At 50.7% G+C, this 23,183-nt stretch overlaps 1 protein-coding gene across 3 annotated transcripts in view; it reads right to left on the bottom strand.

Moving 5' to 3' along the window:
• The window catches only part of LOC131213690 (mediator of RNA polymerase II transcription subunit 1.1), a 32,848-nt gene extending 12,312 nt beyond the window's left edge, over positions 1–20,536 (bottom strand). For 2 of the 3 annotated variants that reach the window (XR_009156970.1, XM_058207792.1), the window contains exons 1-4: positions 20,408–20,536; positions 19,480–19,546; positions 9,545–11,576; positions 7,254–7,625 (exon numbers count right to left, since the gene is read on the bottom strand). Coding sequence is in view for 2 of the 3 variants with exons in the window: in XM_058207792.1 (XP_058063775.1) it covers positions 7,254–7,625; positions 9,545–10,725 (1,553 nt within the window). In the remaining variant the exon portion in view is untranslated. Of the gene's footprint in view, positions 1–7,253; positions 7,626–9,544; positions 11,577–19,479; positions 19,547–20,200; positions 20,279–20,407 lie in introns of those variants that run through there. The other variant, XM_058207793.1, reaches the window with a different exon arrangement.
• Between the last annotated feature and the right edge of the window lie 2,647 nt (positions 20,537–23,183).

Below are 23,183 nucleotides of genomic sequence, written 5' to 3'. Positions count from 1 at the left end.
AATGTCAGGGGCTAGTAGTTAATGCTTACAATATTTATATCCGGTCCACGTGTACGCCATTAAGCGAATGTGGGAGAGAATACGCCGGGTATGTCTGAGAAGTCGAAGTAGCGTGCGCTCGCTCAACAGCTGTAGTTCGAGCGATTAAAGAACCGGATCTTCGCTGTGGGGCCCATCTGTTGAAGCGGTTGCTGCCGAACGACGTGCTTCCAAGATAGCTGATGACATCTACGCAGGCAACCGAAACAGAGGCGCAGACTCCTAGAAGGCGTTGAAGGACGCCCGGATCACCCCGGCGATGATGCGGCGAGTGATTGTAGCAACTACCACCGGCAAGAAACGGGGGTGAGATCATCCAGCACAATCGCCTTCATCGAAAGTCGACCCGCACACCACTGTTGTAGTGGATTCTTCGATCACTTACAAACCGTTTAAAACGAATAAAACGCCACCCAAAATCCCAATCTCTTCTTCGCCGTGACGGCGTTTTTGGTCACGTTTTTGGCTTACGGGTGTGAGAGAGAAGCGAAGAAGAAAGCGAGGTAGGGGTTTCAAATTTATTGAAGACAGCCCCCGTCCAGATCTGGAAGTCTGGTGGGTTCCTAAAAATAGAATTATCTCCGAGTCCAAGTGCCGAAGGGCGTTCCAATGTGCGCCGTGGCCAGTTGTTGCTGGTTCCGTGTTGCTAATAGTGGTGGTTAACAGCTTCACGTTGCCACGATTGGATTGAACTTGGGAGAGCGCCCCCCGTTTTGGAACTTTGGTGTGTGCCGGTCGGCCATAGCTTGGTTTTGATCGAGCTAATCCTGAGCCATGCAAAAATCCTCCCATCTATGTCAAAGTCTACAATGTCTCACAAGAATACGCAATGTCCGCAAATGGGGTGGTGTGGAACCAACCAGTAATAGGCAACCCAACAATTTGAGGCATTTCGGTCGGACGGGATCCTTTTCGGCACACAACGGTGCCTGAAGGGGGTTGGTGAACCCGCACCCCACCTCGACACATGCGCAGTTTAACGGAAACTGACACAAATTTCGCCTGCCCTGGTCGGCTAGATCTAGACCGGAACCGGGTTCCAGCCCCCCCCGCCAATCTCGCATTCCAGTGTGTCCTTCGAAATATTTCGCCTCCTCCTGTCTGATGCCTGTTTGTATGAGCCAACCAAGAGGCGCATAGCTCGTGCAAGTTTTAGTCATTCGTTGCCATCGGCGTAAAGTCACCGAAAGCTTGCACTACACACCAGAGGTTTTGCGTACTCTGAACAACCGAGGAGGTATCCCTCCTCTCTCGGGGATGTGGTGTGTTTTAGTGATTGACCTTGAAAATTCGCGTCGCGCATCATCATCGACCGGCACACGCCTGGTGCTGGCGCTGGCCTGCTGCTGCTACTACTACTGTTGCTATGCGGCGCTGACGAAACTTCCTGAACTGCGCCTTACCTATCGCTCCAGAATTTTTATTACATATAGAGGTGATGATACTGCCCAGCCAGCCAGCCAGCCAGACAGTTGTGTTCGTGATGGCGCAAGACAGGCGTTTCTGTTTCTGGCAATGGATTGTTACCGCACGGATGGGTATCGTTTGCGTGTTTTCTAAAGCAAAGGTGCGGCAATGCAGACCTGCAACTGTGTTTAACCCGGGAGAAACCGGGCTGGGGCGGGGGGCGTTGACACGGGTGGCAACCACACCAAAACACACAGACACATGCGCGGGCCTCAACCCCCTCCCGGTTAGGGTTAATGTTTACGCGATCTCCACCCAATTCACGCCGTGATACACTTGACCAAACTTCGTCGGTACGTCATTTGACTCGTCAGGCCACAGAAACGATAGTGATAATTTGAGCGATTGTAAACGATTTTTAAGCCGTTAGCTATTATGGTGGACCTTGAGTCAGTCAGGCGGCTGGCGGCTATTGGTAGTAACCGATTAATCAAAAGGAGTTTGTTGTGGGGGGGGATCAGCAATCATCCATCACCGTAGGCTCCTCGCAGCCCTTTAAGCGGCAGTTGAGATCATCGCCGACCCGTCATCGATCACAGGATCTTCCAGGGTGTGGGATAACCCCCTCCCAACCGATGATGCGGTGAGTAGAGACAGGGCGATTTTTTGCAGACGCCCAGGGCCAAGTCTGGAAGTCTGGTCACAGGTACCTAAAAACAGTATAATCTCGCCTAAAGGCTGTCGTGAATATTAACCGGTTGGCCGGTACCGTATTGTTGACGCTGCATCGCTCCTACATTGCTACTACTCCGATGGTGTTACTTTCAAGCCCCCTATGTTGGGTCCAATTATGCCAAATTCCGCATAACCAAACATCAAGGTACGACTCGGCTCCCGTGGCTCTGTTTACGGAATTGAATCGAATCGCTGATCGCTACTTTTCGGACGGCTCACGACTATCAATTCGGGCGCAGCCGGGGCCAAACCTCATATCAGTCCCGAACAATGGCTGGACCCCGCCTAATTGAACGGGGTTTCACGGGGCGTACCGTTTTTTTTTTCGATCGCGAATGCGGAGTTACTACCAACGACAACACAGCGAGAGAGCGAGAGAGAGCGAGCGAGAGTGCTCTCTGTGTATGATGAATCCTGTTACTTCCTATCGGGAATTTTGGAGTTGCGAATCCTTCGCAGGGTTTTCTTGTCTCTCTTCCGCGCACACCCGGAGGCATTTCGTTGCTGGTGCAACACGCTAGTCTTCGGGGCCGAAAACAGCGCAGCGATTGATTGGAGAGAACTGCGGTCATTACTAGTTCATCTGTTGAAATCAGCGGCCATCGGCTCTCGAGCTGACATCATCCAGACGACCCTGAACGAACGGGGTGCAGAAGAATGACCTATGGCCAGGGCTCGATCTCCTTCGTCGCCACCGAATGGTCACTGTGTCCGAGATCATCCGATTCTTACACCTCACCGCGGGGTTGTTGCTCGCAGCCGCGCATTCACCGGACTTTATGGCCGGTTTTGCCTCATTTCTCTTCTGTTGTCTTTTTTCACCCTTTTCGCTCGGCATGCATGCACCAAACACATTCATTCCCTTGTCACATCACCGCACACAGACAAGCGCACGCGCCCGTGCGCCCCGAGTGCTGAAGTGAGAAGCCCACCAATAACGGAGCGGGAATTCCTGCTTCCCGGGGCCAAACCCTGCTAAACGCCCTTCTTTCGGTAGGTCACTTTGGAGGTTAGAGAGTTAACTGTTTTCGTCCTGTTGTGTCGCGGACCAAGAAGGGTGTCGGGGGGGAGATGGGGTTTCACTCATCAGAGGTTAGGAAGCGACCAGGGTGCGGCGTACGTACCCCTTCCGTTCCGTTCCGTTCCGTTCGTAACAAGCCGCCTTGGGCGCGTCGTCGTCGAGCTCGTCGAGAGAGAGTATCACACTTCAGGGCACACACCGCACGCTTTGCATCGGGAGACAACACTGACGGCGCCGCACCAGGAGTATGATGCCGCGCTCCGGGTTCGGGCTTTGATTATGTGTGTGCCCGTGTGTTTATTGTTGTGTGCCGTAAGCTGACCGCGGCACGACGGGGCGACGAAAAGGCAACAACAACCGGGCGCTCTCCCGGCGGCTGACAGAGCGAGAGCGACGGTCTGTCACTCGCGGATTCGGCGCTCAGCACCACTACTCCGTATATACACGCGCGCTGGAGATGCGGTGCCGTCATCGGGTGCGCCCTTGTATTGGTGAGCGGATGTTTACAGAGCCCGCTGCAGAGCTTGCACCAAGTTCTGCCAAGTTGGTGGCACCACTGGAGTGCATTTAACGGTGCATCGTCGTGTTGTGCTTCTGCGATTGCAACAATATTTAACACCCCGCGAGTCAAACCTCACGCGCGCACACGCTGCGTCTCTAGTGGCAACAGGCAGCACTCACACAACCACCGGGGACCCCGCGCGATTATGTCATTGGGTGGAGCAGAACTGCTCTCGCGTGTGTTGGTAAGTGCCCCCGGCCCCGTACAACAGATGGCAAACGCGGGTATTGCGCCTTTCGAGATGACATCAATAGCAGCATCCGCGAAGCGTCGATAGATTTGGTAGAAAATTGCGGACAGTGCGCCTGGCAGCAGCATCTTGGTGGACGCAAAATGGTGGTGAAATAGGCCTAACAGGTCGGCCGGCCTATCAAACAGATCGCACACATGTAATGGAAACTTTCTTCTAGATTCACGCCCGCCAGACCCAGGGACGTCGCCAGCGCCGAAGATGTCTTGTGATGCTTGACTGGGGGCAACCACTGCTTCCGAGTTTGTATCAGCCTTGAAGTTTGTTGTTACTCTTGAAATTGAAATAGTGCATTTCTTTTGGTTCATCCGTAGATTCTCCTCCCGATTCATCCGGTTCTACGCCGAAAACATCAACAACGGATTGACCGGTGTGACTAGAAATGTGGCCTTAGAGAATGCACTCGCAACGGGTAACACCCAATGGTTCATCGCAATCGCCCACCAGCACCTTTGTTTCGGCAAGACCATGACCCGAGCGTGGCCGCTTAGCTCGTTAAAAACCACCTACAAGTATAAACAATGCCAACGACAACCTCACACACAGCGTGTGCAGCATGAAAGTGAAGTCATGCGGAATGAATTTCCTAAGCGGAACAGATTTATCAGAATTGCCTTCTTTTCCCTGCCTTTTCGCTGGCAGGAACATCTGACGAACATCTGCTGACTGGGCGTAGATGTGTGCGTCCGCGGCTCTGTTTGTTGGTCAAAAGTTAAAAATAGCCATTTAATATCAACAAGTAATTGAAGGTCCACCACTAGCTCTTTTCCGTGGCCATTCTGTGTCACGGGGGCGGGCGGCCGCCCGGGGGTGATCGTCGTGCGCGCACAGAGGGATGGTCATATCCGCTCCGAATCCGTCAGAATCGCTATTTACTATTGCCGCAATAACTAGAATGTTTCGTACTTGCGCGTATGTAAGCCACGGTGTTTATAGCATTTCTCCGATGGAGCTCTCAACTGGGGGAATGAGCCTCTCACTATTCAGCCAAAGGGGGCAGGATGTGGCTCGTATTTGGCACAGCACTGCATTTGCCCGAGCCGTCACAACATGCCTTTCGGGCCCACTAGAGCCTCCTAATGTGTGCCTGCCCTCAGAGCCCCGTTTGATGTGTAGCTCAGCTATGCGGAACAAAATTTAGGACGATGATGCTAATTGTTGGATATTCGTGTAAGCGCCTGTGTCTGTGTGCTTTTCGTTAAAGAGAGAGGGACAGGGAAACATTCGATGGTCGATTCAATCAGCCATCTCGTTCCCGTACTGAAAATTCGAAAACTCGCTATGGATCGACGATCGGCGGTCTCCAAAACCCCACGGGAACGGGTAGGAACGTGATTAAGGAGTAAAAGAGAAGTAGCACAACGGCGGGAAATTCGTCGATCGACGGACTCTAGTTTCTACGAACGTACACATGCAACCACCCCATTCTCCCATTATTATGGGCTTGCTTCATACGCTGTGAAGTTGGTATGGACCATCGGGAGAAAAAAGGTGAGTTACTTTTAGCGGAAAATGAGTTACCGGTAGCGCAATACCGTGCATCATTCGGTAAGATACTATTCCCGATGTAAACAAATGTTTGGTTGGATTGAGGGCGGAAATGGTTCCTGGAATTCCACTAATGAACCTGACGGAAGCCAAACATCTATTCTGGCATAACCTGTGGCATCACGGTAATCATAGTGATGGCCAGAAAACGGTCGGTTGGCAGAGAAAATTAGGGCAACCAAAATTTGGGAGAGGCTAACTCTTTTTAAGGAATAACCAAGCATTGCTTCCGCCATCACTCACCGCCATTGCATCGTAACTCCACAAGAAACCAATCGAAGCGCATGCGCTGCCGCAAAATCACAGCGCGTGTACAACACACCATCTCCAATTATGTTGGCGATGAATCTCTTTGGCAGTCCCTTAACGACGAAGGTAACCCCAAAAGTACTATTACTTCGACGTTCTCTAGTGAACGATGCGCTTTACATCCTTAATGGTTCGATAATTACTTCAGCAGCATCTATTTCGCATACTTTCTTCGGTCAAGGCACGGTGGTACTAGCACCTCAATATAGTGCAGTTGTATATATACTCGGGTACTCACCGGAAGGTGAGTGATCATAGCGCGAATAAAACAAGTCACTCACTGTCGATGCGATAGACAGATGACCGGGGTTCGTTCAAAATATGATTCGAATAGTTTGTAGGGTAAAGTCATGGACTAAACTGTAGTTTGGTGGACACCCACATGCTGCTGTGAGACAGACATCCATTTCTCCAAGTATGTTCCCACAAAAAAGCAGTTCCCCCCACCGGGTTCATCCTGGGACCGGCGTGATCTAATTCTGGTGTGTGGGTAAATGTGCGTAAATTATGCTTCTATCTACTGTCCCCACATCAATCAAGATGGACCGGCCGCCGTCGGAGTCATCGAACCGTAGAACGACCATAATTAACGACCGATCGACCGTCCGCGGCCACTCTAGTCGTCGTCGTTCCAGCTGATCGGCCCGCGTGGGTTCAGAATCGACACGATTCGGACGAGCACAGCGTACACATAGAGAGAGACAGACAGAGAGAGAGAGAGAGTACGCAAGAATGGATTGGTGTCATCCGTTGGACTGTCGTACCGGTTGGAAGAACTCCACATCTGCAAGACCTGCACAGAGGCATGCGGAGGAGCGCTTCCCCGTGTGACCTTAGGCAGAGTCCTGGTGATGGTCTGTACTGGTTTCATTAGACCAGTAGCCACTGCAGAATTAGCATAATGATGTTGTTCCGGTGTGTGGTACGCTCCCGAAGCTAACTCATATAAGTGGAGCTTCTCCAACTCTTTCACTCTCTTTCTCTATCTCGTCCATTTATCATTCTCGGGTTACGTAGCTCCCAGCTGGACACCCTTTTCACACTGCACACGGTATCGTGTACGAAGAAAGGTCAGAACAAAAGAAACCGAGTGAGGGAGAGAGAAAGAGTGTCGTAAAGATGCGTGGTGACGCGCCAGGGAAGATGAAAGAATCATCAACAGGTCGTCCGACGACAGACGGCAGACAGGCTTCCTCCTCTCAACAGACTCACGTCCGCTGATGTCGGATATTGATGTCTGAGCTGACGTGCATTCCATATACTCGGGGACTCGCGGGACTCCAGCAGATCGAGGCGGGCGCCCCAAAAATTTCGGGACTCCTTTTCCGGTCCCTGTCCCCAATGCCCAATGTGCCACCTAGTGCCACCCTTACTATACTTACTCTTCTTGCAGCTCGATGCCACTATCGTCGAGGGGCCGTCCGCCGAGTCCGACAGTCGGACCGGCACCGTCCAGCGGGTAGTAGTGGTGCGCGTGATGGTGATGGTGCTGCTGCTGCGGATGATGCTGCTGCTGGTGGTACGGATACAGATGCGGGTGTTGGTTCGGTGTCGGGGTTGAAGTGCCGCCCGGTGCAGCCGGGAAGCCCTGTTGCACCGTTGCGCCGCCTCCACTGTGGACGGTCGTGTGGCCGGACCCCAGTAGTACGGCCGGCGATTGGAAAAACTCCCGCTCGGCGTGCTCCGGCAGCGGTGTGGGCGTCTCGAACACAAGCGTCTCTACCATCGAGCCTTTCGATGACCCGAACGATACTCTGCGGAAAAGCAAATGAAGTCGACAAAAAAAGGGCTAGATTAGACGACGATTCCTGGGGCATAATGGCACTGCTCCTGAGAATTGGACACACATGTCAGACGACACCTGTGATGGAAGTATCGACAGCTGTGCCTGACATTTCCGATCAATTCTCCGTCCTTTTCCGGATTTGCCCATGTTCCCCGGCGACGACATTTGCCCGACATTTCCGCAACTCGCCGGGGGAAAAGGCAACCGGCAAAGCGTGTAAAAATGAACGATAAAACTAGGGCGTAAAGGGTTGCCTAGCTACAGCCAACTTTGTCGGGCCATCGTCGATGACATCAACCCACTGAGAAAGCACCCGTTGATTGGAACTAATTGACTACCGAGACTATGACTGACGATCGACGGACGAAGTCTGGCGAGGTCGGTTAGGTCTAGCTAACTGTGCTAACCATTCTACTAACCGTGTTCCCACCGTGTAGCTGAACGTTAATGGGTTCAAGCCAGCGCTGTGTCGATGTGCGCAAAGCAAAAACCAAAATGTCTGCCCGGCTCACATCCTATTGGCTTTCCGAACGGGCTCGAGCACCACGAGACTGATAGATAGTTGACGACGCCGAAAATTCCCCACGCGATTGGCGTTGATGGTTTGTGCTTACGGGGAAAACGTGAACCTCGGCGTGATGGCATGTGGAAAATCGATGTCTGTTCGCCGAAAAATCCCACAGAGAGATATTGGGAAAACCCCCCGCAAGAAGACCCACGAGAGCGCCGGAGAAAGCGCAAGTCAAAGGGTGTGAAAAGAATGACAGTTTCATCGTGTCGTTAAGGACGATGCACTTCATGCATCGCCCAATTCTGGGTTTCGGGGTCTGCACATGAGACTCTCATCGGAAGTCGGAAAGGATACAAGTAGCATCTCAGCAGTTTTGCGTTCAGTCGACTCTCTCTCTGGAGTAAACGGAGGCAAGCTGCCACTGCCGCTCAGCGACTCGGTGACGCTAAATTGTGGATAGTTGTGGAACCGAACGCTCGTTAGAACTCGCGAGGAACTTGCGGTTGCTGGTTAGCTGCTTCACACCGCTGCTTCACAGGCCCTGCGAAACGGGTCAGCAAGGGTGGTATTGCGCAGTGGAAAATCAACCCTCCAGTACTACTGTGGCCACAAAATAAAGGGAAACTGCTGAAAAACTCTTTAATTATTCTTTTAAACTCATGTCATACCCCCAAAGGTCAAAGGAGCTCTCATAGTTGGAAAAATGGTCACTCGAAAATTCGGATTCCACAAACCCTTTAGATCCTTCTTCCGTCAAGGTCAAGATCTCGGACTCGGTCGTCAGTCGACGATTTAGGAGCCCCAATTCTTCGATTTTAATTACGTGTAGCAGGTACTATGACGTATAGTTTGAGTTGGACAGTGTTTTCCAGCTCAGAAAAAATAAACATCCCTTTCGAAATCTCGCAACAAGTTCCAAATCGAAATTCCCATTACTTTTTGTCCACCATTGGCAACCACCAAAAAACACACGCGCACACACGGGTTATGGATTGGGCCTCTCTCTCATTCGCGATTCGCGCATTCGGTTGACATACAACACAGAGGCATGCAGAGCGGAAGTGCTGCTGGGATATCGGCGTGCGCGTGCCCTTGAAAACTACGGCGCCATACGGCCCCCCCTGACGGGTTGCGCGTGTATGTGTTCGATCTCTGCGTGTATTTTTTTGGCTGCTCCTGCAGGAGTGCAGCGCGCGCGGTGCGCCGGTGCGCGCTGCAGATGCATCCTCTGCCTTCACTGTGCCCTTCCTCTGAGCGAAAATTTAGCGGGCGCTGGGCGATGAAAACAAAACTTCTGGTCCACCCTCCACACCTAATTACTAATACCACCGCCCCGCGTACCGCCCCGCGTACCGCCCCACCCCCGCACCACTTACCTTTTCAGTGGTACACTTTTGCTGGGGAGCTTGCCGAGCTTGTTGACCTTTGGCCGGCCCGAAGCCCCGCAGTCAGCGGCTGCAGCGTCCATCGGGGAGTTCGAGTCCGAACCGAAGGGCACGTCACCGCTGCCGTCGCCACCGCCATCGTCGGTCGTCGTAGCACGCGTAGTGACGCTCAGGTCCATCGTCGTCCCGTTCCCGTTGAGCGGTTTCATGACGGGAGGTGCCGGCAGGACAAACTTGCCGGCCGTAGGGAGCGGTAGTGTGGGCCGGGGGTTCGCTCCACTTCGGGGATTGATTGAGGTGAGGTGGGAGTCAACGGAGGCGGGCTGCTGCTGCTGCTGATTGCAAGAGTTCCGCAGCAGGAGCTGCGGTTTTTGCTTCTTTTCTTTCTCCTTCTCCTTTGCTTTTTCTTTCTTTTTCTCCTTTTCTTTCTCTTTTTCTTTCTCTTTCTGTTTTTGCTGATCCTTCTGCTCTTTTTCTTTGTCCTGTTTTTTATCTTTCTTTTTCTCTTCTTCTTCTTCGCCCTTCTTATCATCGTCGTCCTCCTCCTCCCCGTGCTCCTGCTCCTCCTTCACCTCTTCCTCCTCCTCCTCATCATCGTCATCCTCGTTTACCGCACGGTAACCGTTGTAGTAGACATTACCGGTATGGCTACTACTACTACTACTACTACTACTACTTCTGCCTGCCGCCGTGGTGCTACTCTTAATACAGCCACGTCCGGGAGCGCTGGTGCTGTGCTTCAGTAAGCCGGCCAGCTTCGACATGGCCGTTCCGTCGCCCGCCCCGTTGCCGTTCACCACGTCACTGGCAACCAAGCGACCGCGATGGGTCGCCACGACCCTGACCTTGGCCGACGTGGAGTCCTTCGGCGGTGGCGGCAACAGCAGCAGCAGTGGTTCGGTTGAACTCTCGCCCTGTGGCTCCTTCGCCAGCCTGGAGGACCCCGTCCGACCACCACCGACCGCCTGATAGCGATGTTGTTGTGGTGGCGCTGCTGCTGCTGCTGCTACTGCTGGTGGTGCTGGTGATTGCTGGATCGACGAGGGTTTGATGGCGGACCGTATGGTGGTGGTGCTGTTGGATGATGCACCGAGGTCGAGGGCCCGATTTCGCACAATGTCCTCCTTTCGAGCCGGCGCTATGTCCTCGACTGGCATCCCGTAGGAGAGCATAGTGGAGAGCTCCCGAAAATCCCGTAGTGGCGTGCACGGCCTGCACTCACCTTACCGTTCCCACCGACGCACGCACACAGAGAGGGAACGAGGAGTACACCGTGATAGAAGCACGACTGCACGGTTGCAGCCCGGCGAGATTGTCGTGTTCACTGGACACGCGATTCACGCACTCACGTCACTCGAGCAGCGGAAGTCCATTTCCGGGCGACTACAAACGCACGAGTCTGGAGAGAGAACCTGGTCAAGCAGTTCCCAGGTCAGCAACCAAAACAAAAACAAATCACAGACACACACAAACAGATGCTTCGACCCGAGGTCCAAGTCTCCAGGACCAACCTTACCAGGAGGGCTTGGCTCCGGCCATATTTTCACTCACAAACCCCGTTTTCGCCCTCCTCTCCAAGAGCACCCACGTTCGAAGTGTAGTGGTGCTGTTGTTGTTATGTTAATTGAGTGATTTTTAGCGAGCAGCTTCCTTCATCTCCCGATCTGCCACGCGGGATAAGTGTGCAGCAAATTTACGACGTGTAGCTGAGTGGCCCCCGCTTATAATGAGAGCGTCCGTCCGTGAGTGGCCCAATTTCGACCCGTTGCTCACGCTGAACGGCGCCGCTCAGGTGAGAGCTGTCAGAATTATCGCTTGCTAGCTCCTCGGCTTTGCGTTTCACATGTATTGCACAACAAACAGTTTTTCTTCGCGTGAAAACAAACTCACACCGCACGCACGCACGCACGTTATGTTACGCAATGGAAAACACTCCGGTCTCTGGGGGCTTCCTTACTGGTCCTCACTCTCTGGCAGCACTAGGAGCCGGCGGCCGGCATTCCAGTGTTAGTCCGAGCGCCACCTAGCAGAGAGTAGATTTTTGCGTTTTGCGATGAGCAAGAAAAGAAAAAAACAATAGAGGAAAGAGAGAGAGAAAATGAGAAAAAGAGAGAGAGAGAAACAGAAATCAGTGATGACACCCGAACACAAAGATCCAAATACAGTCGGAAGGCCCGTCAGACACTACCACATGGCAAACATCCCGAGATGTTCTCCAGGAGAGTGGAGCTTTCGCGGTGTGCGGGTTTGCGGGCAACACCGCGGTGTATTCTAACTATTCCTATTGCTGGATCTTGAATGTCAATCTAGGCGGGGTAGCTCTGCAGGAAGTTCCCAAAGACGAGACCAGCGGGGTAATGCGATGGACATACTCCGACCATCATGTCGAGATTCTCGAGTCTATCGCTCCCATTCTAGGTGCAGTTCCCACAGTTTTCTTCATTCACTCGCCATCCAGCCACATTGGTCCCCCGTGTATAGGAATCACAACAGGAGAAGCTATTGTAATTGTTAGTCTGCTCTTCGATGCTCGTCGGCTGTAGTATCAACAGGGCTGTGTCAGTACAGACTGCCCCGCAGTAGTCGTAACTACTCCGAATAGCAGGTATACGAACGAAAGGACCAGCAGCTTTCCACTGTTTTCCCGCAATGGTTGGAGCAACGCAGAGGGCGATATTGATTTTCGATCCTATAACGAGCCGTTCGCAATGTGGTGGTGACTCTGTGGTCTTTGGGATTCCGTTGCCCAGGAGTAACACTGTGCCGAAAAAGTAATGGCAATTTTAATTCTTAGCTTGTTTGTGATTCCGATAGGGGGGCAAATGTTTCAATTTCTATTTTGGCAGCACTATCTCCAACTAACAACTCCGTGTAAAATTATACGTCATAGTACTAATTAGCGTTTAGTGGTATGGGTCCTTTTCTAAAGAGTCGTTCATCATTCATCAAAGAATTGGTGCTCCAAAACCGTCGATTGATACTCCGAGATCTTGGAACAGGGGAATACCCGTTATTTGTTGGCCACAGTAGTAGCTAGCGGAATGTGGCAGGCCAACCCGGGTCCGGTCGGCCTCGTTGGGTAATGGGATAATTAATCGAGAAATTAAACAAACACTATCGATGCAGTGCTGCCACAGACAGGGCAAGCTAAACGGGGAACGGGGAAGGGGGCAAGCTAAACGAGGGCATTTTTATTAAGAACTGTTTTCTTTCTCAGAAACTGAGAAAAATTGAGGCGATGAGGCGGAGAAAGAGAAAGAAATAGGTAAACAGTGCGGAGGGAAAGAAAGAAACATAGGGAGAAAGAGTTAGATTGAGAATGAGAGAAAGAGAATGAGAGAGGTAGATAGAAAGCCAGACAAACAGGGGGCAAAGACACAGAGAGAGAGAGAGAGAGAGGGAGAGCAATACAGCGACTACATTCATCAGCTTTGACTAAAATCTATAAAGTATTCCGCGACTGTCTAATGTGCAGTAAAATCTCGAGTTAAATGTGTCCAAGCAATCGCTGTCGAGCGCGTGGTTACCTGCGACTGGAGACGCCTAGTTCTGGTCCTAGAACAGCAGAACTGTCTAATAATAGGCATTTGCCGTGCCGGCGGCGTCCGGGATCAACCGGACCCGGGATTTTCTCGACTGTGGTGCTACTGCTGACTATAAGAACCTATCGTTTATTTAAATTCACCACCAACTTAACAAGTGGGCTATGAGGTTGCTATTTTCGGGGAGGCTTCGGTTCAGGTGCTGTAGATTGTTTCTTTGGATCGAAATCCAGCCACCAGGAGGAAGTGGTTTTATTGAAAGATTGTCAAGCCAGGCTCTCGTTCATTGTCTTTATTAAATTATTATTGGGCTTGTTGAGGTAATGACGGTTCAGTGCCTTCCAACGGGTTGTTGTTGCTGCCATTGAAGAGACTTCATCTCAGTTTCCAAAATCAGTTTAACATCTGTTGTCTCCCTATGGGAGATCCCTATCAGATGTCCAATCAGATCAATCTGTCCCCCGGAGAGGCATGTCTACTCTCAACCGCGGTCACTCAGAGACTGGGCCAACGGAGCGACTGATTCTTTTTTTTTGCGGTGTATCGTTCTTAGATTGCAGTGGGAGTGAATTAGTTGAGTGGGCGAGTACCCCCAATCAGGGGGTTCTCACTAAACCCACCAAAACAGTTCTAAACGAATAGAGCGGTGGTTGTTGTTTCGCCGGCATCGATCCTATAACGGTGATTGCTGTCGAAGGGAACTCTGTCACCACAAAACCTGAGCGCACTTCACGCTCCTGGCAAAACAGATTTGCGGTAACCGAACCGGTGTTTGCTTTTTTCAGCTGTGTAGACTGTCCACAATGCATGATTTCGTTGTTCGAACGAGAATGACGTTGCGCCCGCGAGCACAACATGGGATGGGATGGGACCCTGTGATTGGTTGTGAACGCTTAAAGCCATCCACTTATCCTAACATGGTACGATGGGGCAGTCTCCCACGCATACCAAACATCTTTCCCGTCGCAGAAGCAGAAATTCATCGGATCTAAACTTGTAATGGTTCCGGAACAGCCGACTGGAACTGGAAAACACCCAATCCGTGCTCAATTGTCTTTAAGTACCGCTGGACAAGCTGGTTCGCTTGAGACTTGGGCCGTAGCAATCCCTCCTCTCCAGGAGCTATTCGTCCAGCGACCTCACAGTTGGGGTAGTTGATCATGAGATTCTTGAACGCAGAGCTGGGCTATGGAATAACGGCACTGAATACATTCGTTCATGGTTGGTAATTGGTAACTGTCAGACAGAACTCCGGAAGAGGAAAAACTATCGCTTCGCTACCATCAATAGATTGCGCCTTACAGACACCTTACATAACACTTTATTTAGGTTGCTGCGTTTGGACTCTTTGTCTGATCTAGATCTAGTCTGTTTAGCTGTCTTCTTCCAGGCTTCAGGTCAGGTCCAAGGACACTGACGCAACCGAGGATAAGGCCATGCCAAACGATGCCACATATGCACCGTAACAAAAGGTAATCCTGTTAAGTTAGATAAGGTAAGCTATAAAATGTTAATTTAATAAATACGGCTAAAAATAAAACCAAATTGGTTTTCCTCCAGGTTTCCCCCCTGACGACTGACTGGAGCACGTGTGTTGTGCATTGGGCGGGGGAAACGAAGGCGACAGAGAGTCGCTTGTGTCGGGCGTGAAAGAGAGAGGCGAACAGCGATGCGAACCTCGAATACGTCACTTATCAGCAGTCGTGCAGTTTTCAAATGCGCGAGGTACGCTTTGTTTTTGTTTTCTCTTCGAAACCAAGGCGCGTCGACCGAGGATTGTTTTCCTATACGTCAAATTCTATTTTAGTTTCCCCACCGGCGCCGGTTACTTCCGACGATCGTCGGACTGGCAAGTGCAGCAAGCCCCGGGGTGGGTTCGGCGAATGTTTACTAACCGAACCGAATGGCGACACGCGGTATTAGGCTCAGTTAGCTCAGCTGCTGGCACAATCGCACGGTGGCCCCGTTGCCCCGTTGGTTCGATTCGGTGTTGGGGTGCTGCAAAACAGCGTCATGGTGGCGTCGGGTTGCGCCAAACGATGGCGGCACCGATTGCTGTAAGGTTCGCGATAATCGCGAGCGTGCCCGGCTCCAACAGCAATTAACGAAACAACAAGTCTAGCGAAGCGTGATCGTGTAGCCAGCCGATTGCCAATATACCTGATACCATTTCGAGGGGGTGATTCATCAAGCGTTTGGAGCGACCAATTACTTGACTTTCGGAAACGTCAAACTCCATTCTGGATATTGTAACATTTACGGAATGATAGCATCAGATTTTTTTTCCGTTTTTCCCTTTTTCCTTCGAAAATTCTTCATTTTTCAGTTCAATTCTTCATTCAGGAACCGCCACAAGACCGATGGCGACGACGCTACCATGTTGTCCGATTGGTCGCGCTTCGATGAAATTGCGAAGCTGAAACCTTGGACGACATCTGGTTTCAACAGGCCGCCCCATCATGAGTCTAAAGTCGCATTGGTTTGCTGGGACGCACCCCAATCACGGATTCCGTTCCGCATTTGATTGGCTGGATCGCTGACCCGGTTCGGGTTTTCGGTTCGCGCATCTTCCCACGTCAAGTTGGGGTCGCCTGTTACCATACTCGCATTTTATCGATTTCATCCGGCGTCGATCGTACGATTGTTCCCGATAGGGCGCACCGGAAGCGAAGCGGCACTTCCATTTTTAACGGCCATATTTCAATGTTTTCCCGGGTGTTGAGTTTTCTATTTCGCCTCGGTCGATGTCGGCGTCGGTAATCCCTTTTGGAGGTGTGTTGTTCCCCTCAAAACAGGAACTGTGCACGCACCGATTGAGTTACTAGCCCGCCCCGCCCGTGGTGCTGTAGTGCTTCCCGCCGAGTCTGCTTCCGCATCCCATGACGATGGCCACCTTTTTGGGCACTGGGAGTGTGGTCATCACAAAGTAGGCCCGGTAGGTGGTAGAGGGCACACACGCCTAACAACCGTTTTGTTTTTCCTTGTTTTTTTTTCAAATCTTCGAGGAAGACACTGTTAGGCCATAACAACCGTTTGACGTTGCCGAATCGCGCCCCTCACTAGCTGTTCGGAGTCCGTACCTGACCATCCTGAGTACAGTGTGCTGCTGCTGAGCTACGGCTGCGGCATACAAATGCAGGCCCCAAAGTGCGCTGTGACGAAGTCACGTGGATCCACGGTGGACCGACCCCAAAAATAAGCCGAGGCGAGCGTGGCGCGGATTCTTGGACGGAAGTGGAACTGGAACGGGCTGACCGTTCGGCGCTGGATGGGTGGATTCAGTAGCTGAATGGAGTGTGGTGAACAATCGATTCTGGCCCACCCCCCACACCCCACTGCCGCTTTCTCCCGTTATACCCGTTGGCCCACTTTCGGCCAATCCGAAACTGCTTCGACCAGAAACCCATTCGGCTGGTGGTTTCCACGTCCACGTCGTAGTAGTGTGTGGCTCCAGAGCTCCGGAAGGGAACCATCACAACACACCCCGCACACCTTGGTCTCAGCCTCACCTGTCAGGTGAACGAGTACTGCATCTGTCAGTGTTTTTTTTCTCTCTCCTTCGTTATCGGACTTCGACGCTTTGGCGCGTTTGGCGAGTTTGCTTCGCTTTGGCGCGGAACAAATAGTTGATTGTGAACAGTAATGGCGGTGCTGTGGCTTGCTGCTGCTATGGATGCCGGCTCGGGGAAAGCAACTAGCCGTTATTGTTGAGCCGCTGTCGTCTGCAGTTGTTCTGTTTGCAAATTCCAAAAACGGGAATAAACTTCAAACCGCTGCGGGAACACTACAGGAAAAACAACATTACAAGCGATGCACAGCGTTATCCAGGATTCGTTTGAATTTTTTACTTAGGCATTCAATGCTAATTTTCAAATACTACCAACGTGGGTCTCACAAGAAAGAAAGTCCAACGGTGTCGCTGATCGCGCACGTTTCTTTTGGTGGCCAATTGACATCACCAGAAAAGTGCTGGGGTGTTCCATAAGTTCTTTGCCTCCATAGCAGAGGGCGCTGCTACGAGCCTAATTTTTTTTGTTATATTGGTACACTCTTCATATGAACGTATGAACAAAGTTTCATTCAAATCGGTCGCCTAATTTTGTTTACAAGCCATTTTGTATCACAGTATTTCTTACAATGGACAAAACAAGTATCGTGCAGTGATTTAATTTATATTTTTGAAGGGTTTAAAAGCAAAAGGAAATTATGAACGAATGTTAAAAGTGTATAACGACTCTTCGCCTTCAATCAGGGGGTTTAAAGGGGGTGGGATGATCGGAGTTGACCAGATCTGAGTTTAAACGTGATCGTACTAGCTTTCAAGACGACCCATGTCAAAAACGTCAAAAAAGAGACACAACACCTGAAATCGTAGAAAACAACAGGATATCGTCGAATCATTTAATGAGATTTAGTCTAAGGCCTAGCCTAGCATTGAGCAGTGTAACCAACGTTTTGACTGAAGTTTTGGCTTCCTAAAAGTTGTTTGCAAAATGGGTGCAGCATTCGCTAAAAATGGAACAATGCACCAGATCACAAGAGCAATTTGAAAATGGCAAAAATCCATTAATTAATCGTTCGAATTGTTACAGCATCCACCATATTCACCAGATTTGACCCCTAGCGACTTCCGTCTGTTTTCAGACTCAAAACAAATTATGTCCGAAAAGCGTTTTTCATCAAATTATGATGTCATCACAGCTATGGATGCGTATTTGATAGCTCTTCCAGTTTCTCACTTGAATGGATGGAATTTATAAATTGCAATCTCGTCCGGAACGAAGTGTATTGATGTTTAGGAAGGCCGTGCTAAACAATAAAGTGTGTTTCAAACCATTAAAATGCGTCCTTCTTAGGGACCCGCAAAACATAAAGTAAACATACTAGTAATGCGCAGCCCAAATAGGCACCGAATTTTCTGCCCAGTTTTTGTTTTTGCCCAGTGCCCTAGATGCAGCCATTTTTGCTTGCTTTCGTAGCTTGCCAAGTGAAAAAAGGTTTGTTGGAAAAACGCCCAACTTTTGTTACAAGTTTTAACCATTTTACCACGTTGTTGTTGTGAGTGATTCAAAATGGCACCTCATTCAACCGTGTACTTGAAAAAATTGCATCCCATACTAGCTCTCAGCTGAAGCTCCTTCACTCGCGTTGAGGTTGTTATTTTTCGTGGTTGGCTTCATTTGCGTCTTGCTTGTTCGCTACCACCCGCGCTCTAAGCGCGAAACAACCCCATCTCGCCAAAGTTATGCTCGTTTGGATTCCTTTTCTCCCTCTCTCCTTCGGTGCTTCTCTCTCGCTCGCACACGCTCTCTCTCTCTCTCGGCCTCGGTCTCGGTCTCCCTCAACTTTCTTTGGCTTCCTATAGTGCGCCGCGGCGAAGAAGCAGCCAGGAATGCAAGAACGTTTCGAGACCGCGAAACGGCATGCACCACCGCAGCGAACGGCGATTATCGCGAAGTTTCGATCGCACTGGAAGTTTCGATTTCCGTTCTCTATACGGAACATAATTGGTCGTTCTAAGCGCTTGCGCTTGAATGTGTTCCGTAGCGGTATCGAGGGCTTAGCTGATCGATTCCAATCTTGGTACATCTTCATCATCTTCGTTGGTCTTGGGCGATGCCTCGTCGACTCTTGCCAGCGAACATAGGCGGCGTCCGGTCGAATTGTCACGGACTGGAAGCGAAGCAAGCCGTCGTCTGTGGGCGTCGGATCATGTCGGAACGCGCCGGCCTGTTAGTGAAGCGTTTAGTCTGGCGCTTCGTCATCGCATCCGGTCTTTTACGACCCACCGCCACCCGTTCGCAAAGACCCCTTTGTCTGGGCTGGTCTCCGCTTCGCATTCTTCATTCGAAGGTGTGCTCGAAGTCGAGATGGCCACATTCTGTCGCGTAGCGGGCCCGACCCTTACATCATCCTTTTTCGGCTGTCGAAATGTTTTGGTCGCATTATGTGGCGTGCGCGCAACGCTTACCTCGTAAATGCTCGCGCAATGCTCTGGCTCTGCGGTTGTGCAGGATGGCCTAGAAATGTACCCGGCCGGTCGGCCTATATTTTGAACAGAGAGAGAGAGAGAGAGAGAGAGAGAATCTGCGGAAAAGCTAGATAGGTCGTCCCGCGTGCCCAGTATCGGACCAGATCTGTCCACCCACCCACACACGCTCACACCGGGCATATAGAGACGGTTGAGATGAGAACACCCTTCGAGTCCTCCCACCGCTTTTCGCGCTTTCTTTCCGCGCTTTTCGCTATTCAAGAAAGGCAGTGAAGGCACAGAGCCAGAATGGCGCAGTTGGCAGAGTGTTTAATGTCCTCCCCAACAACCCAGCCCACCACCACCACCCACCAAAATTTCCACGAAAAGAAAACCCACGGAGTGACACTCACCTGAGTCTGCGGCGGCCGTCTGTCATCGTCGCTTGCTGTGGCGGCTGGTGTCCTGGCTGAGGGAAAGCTGTGTAAACAGTGGATCCTTTTAGAACACATACACACTCACACACACACACACGAAGGGAAAGGGGTGGCGCACACCACGAAAATGGTGGCCGGTTTCCGGTTCCCGATTCAGGGATTCACATTTACAGCGAGAGAGATCGCGGCAGATGCAGCAACAATAACAAACTGATTGATAATGTTTGTGTGGTTGATTGATGAGACGGGTGAGGGGCGGTGCGGGGGGGCATCAGACTGCACTGTCCACAATATTTTGACTGCTCCAATGAGACACCTGTCACACGCCGTCGACGGTTCCGGTTCAGAACCTCTTCAAGGATCGGCTCTGTTTAGTTTTGTAAACGCACACCACCCTATTACGCACCTCCTATTTACAACCCCCACTCACACCCCGAGGACCCGAAAACCTTTTGGTCCTGTGTGTATGTCGGTGTTAATGGGAGTGTTGCAAGGAATTCGCAACTACCCCGACGGGACCATAAGGGGGTGGCGTCCATAAGGACAGGGTTTCCCGGGGGGACAAGCGTTCCCATATCCTGCAGCAACTCCCCCCAGCCTAACCTGGTTGCTGCCGGCGCCAATGGCGCCTCAACAACACGGTAAAGAAGGTCCCCGAAGACCCGCGGCCGTCTGTAATGCAATCACCCTAACCTACCGTTAGGATTCCCGTTAGCTGCCTTTCCCGCTGCGGGGGAAAACTTGCACACACCTGAATGTAAGAACCACCTAGAACAGCTCAAACACCGCGCACAAACGCACTACTTCCCGCTGTGGCCCCCGCTGCTTGGCCACTGTTCGGGCTCGCTGGGGTCAGCAGTCACATTGAGTGGTGGACGCGCTACTATAACTACACGCAACTCACGCAACGTCAGCGGAAAAACTTCACTTCACTGCCTTGGCCCGGGGGAGTTGAAAAACCGGAAGGAGGCAAACAACGCACTACCGCGCAGAAGGAGAGAATCCGTGGTCATCCGAAACCCGCAGCAGCACTCGCAGCCCGGATGGTTAGTTGGAAACTGAGACGCAGCCGCGGTGCTCGTCGGCGCCAGGCAACTCTTTGACGGCACTCACGGCCCACCGCGAGGACCCACCGCGGTGCTCAAATATATAGGTGGACACGAGATGTACACAATAGAGAGTGCTAAAGCAGCACGCATACCACCACCACGTACGTCGTATCGGTGACTCAATTCGGAATTCTACAACGCAGATGCGCCTCCGGGCGGGACAAACAATCGAAATTTTGTGCAAAAAACGACCTTACGTCATCCGACGGTGGGGTCGGAGTTGAGTTGCAGAAAACTGTAACCTACCTGATGGCGGGGGGGGGGGGGGGGGGTTGCTGTGTGTGGGGGCGTGTGGTAATGCGACTTACATTCGATTACAACGCTTCCCCGTTCGATTCGTTAAATAACAACAAAAAATATAAACAACGCAAAAAAATATAAACATGGCGCATGGTTGTCAATTAGCCGCCCCAGCGCCGAATGACAGCGGCGCGTGTACAACACATACACCGACACCGACACACCGAGCGAGCGAAGTTGTCGTTGTATTGTTTACGTTCTGTTCTGGTTGATTTGTGTACAGAACGACGACTGAGTGTTCAGTTGAGAGACTTTCAGGTTAAAGCGGATAAGCGGAAAAGAAAATGCCACCCACCGCCGCCGTCGTCTGCGGGTGACGGCGACGGACGGGTGGAACGGGCTCTGCCTGGAACGGCCTTCGGCCTGTAAGTGACGCGCTCCGTCTGGCGCTTCGTCATCGCATCCGCTCTTTTACGACCCCGTAAATCATTGATATTTATGTCGTTAATTGTTACTAAAACGAATCTGGAATTGTTGGGACAGAATCGCTGCTGCTTCTGAAAGGGCTGTATTTTCTGTGCTCGCGCTGAACCGGGAGTATGGAAAATGAGTACTAGCCACATGCGGCGGAGCTCGGTGAGCTCTCCTGAGCCGTATTGGCCGTACCTGTAAAATTGATTAAATTTCCGGTTCCGATATTGCACAACATAAGTTTACCATTTTCGCGTTTTTTCGAATTTTTTTGTATCGATTTGTCGAAAATTGATAACGTTAGGTCTACTGGCAACAATTGGCGATGAGAGTAGTTGGCCGTTTACCGTTGCATAAATGCCATCTTAAAAACACCTAAACTACAGAGTGGCAACGTGAAAGTGATACACTTAAATTATGTCATAAAAATCGGAATATTATACACGCCGCACGCACGGCTTCGTTCGGCATTTCATCCCAGATTTTGACTAAATTATTCTTAAAAGTGTCCAAACTCATATGCTTTATGTCGCCCAACTTTTCTAGCATGTATCCCCAGATATTAAAGTCGAGTGGGTTCAAATCGGAAAACGATGAGGGCCATGATCAGAGGAACTGATGAAACATGGCAAATTTTGTTTGCACCATTTCTTAACAACTAATGCTTTATGCGCAGGTGCTGAATCGTGTTAAAACCCTAAAATCTTCATCTCCAAAAAGTTCTTTGGCACAAGGAAGCAAATGGATTCTGATAACGTTTTGCAAGTTGAACTGTTTATGGATTTTCACCACCCGATCGATGAATAACAGTGGTAGTTTGCCGTTTGCTGATATTGCTCCCCAAACCATCACAGCTGATGCATTTTGGTACCTCTCGACCCCTTTTTTATCGGCTGGTATATCACGAAGACTTCCACCATAGACACGATCATTTTGCTTGTTCAAAGTTGCCTAAAAGAGAACAATTTTTGGTTCGAAAAAATTATGTTGTGAGCAGCGAGCGTCTTCAGGAGCATCCGAGATCTGACAACCCTGTCGGCAATATTTTAGAGAGATAATCCATGAATCGTCCGCTTCTTAAAAGGACTATATCCAAGATCCTTTTCGATTATGTTTTGCATGGAGGTATGACTCATTTTCATATCACGTGCCATTTTTCTTCCCGAGTGGACCGGATTTCGTCGAATACGCTCCTTCACCGCTTTGATTGCCGCTGAATTCCGTACAGCTCGTTTTTCCCCGGTTTCTTTTTGGGGAAAACTGTACCAAAACGAAAATGAAAATTAAAACGAAGGGCACTCGAATGAGTGTATCACTTATCACATCTCGCCATTGATTCTATTTCCGCTGTACGTTACTTTTTTGAACAACGTACAGAGCGTGTTTTATGCTGCGGAGCGTGTTTTATGCTGCTGAGGGACCATCTACCATCAAGTCCAGCCAGATCCCGAACTATGCTGATGACTTAGACATTAGAGTTCGAAGGCTCTCCGATACAGCTCAGCTGTACATACGGATTGAGCAGGCTAAGCCAGATAAAAGAAAACTAGGCCAAATTGATGATGCCACCACACTCAGCAATGGATCGACTAATCGATTTCGTTTGCCTAAAACCTGACCATGATGAACTATTGTCGTGAGTGCCAAAAATCAACTGACTTCTTCAGGATACAATCTACTAAAACATTTTCAGATTTGTATCTATCGTATTGACAATTTCAGCATCGAAAATGGAAAGTTTTCCCAAATGACATGTTACTAGAACATTTAAGAACGGACCATTAGAAGAACCTATAGAAAAGTAAGTAAACCCTCGCCAATTCAAGCCACGCTCTCGTTACCGGTTGCTTTTCTTCGAAC

Source organism: Anopheles bellator, chromosome X, assembly GCF_943735745.2.
Source record: "Anopheles bellator chromosome X, idAnoBellAS_SP24_06.2, whole genome shotgun sequence".
NCBI classification, from domain to species: Eukaryota; Metazoa; Arthropoda; class Insecta; order Diptera; family Culicidae; genus Anopheles; species Anopheles bellator.
Note: the sequence above shows the minus strand (reverse complement) of the source record. Positions and strands in the feature narration are given on the sequence as shown.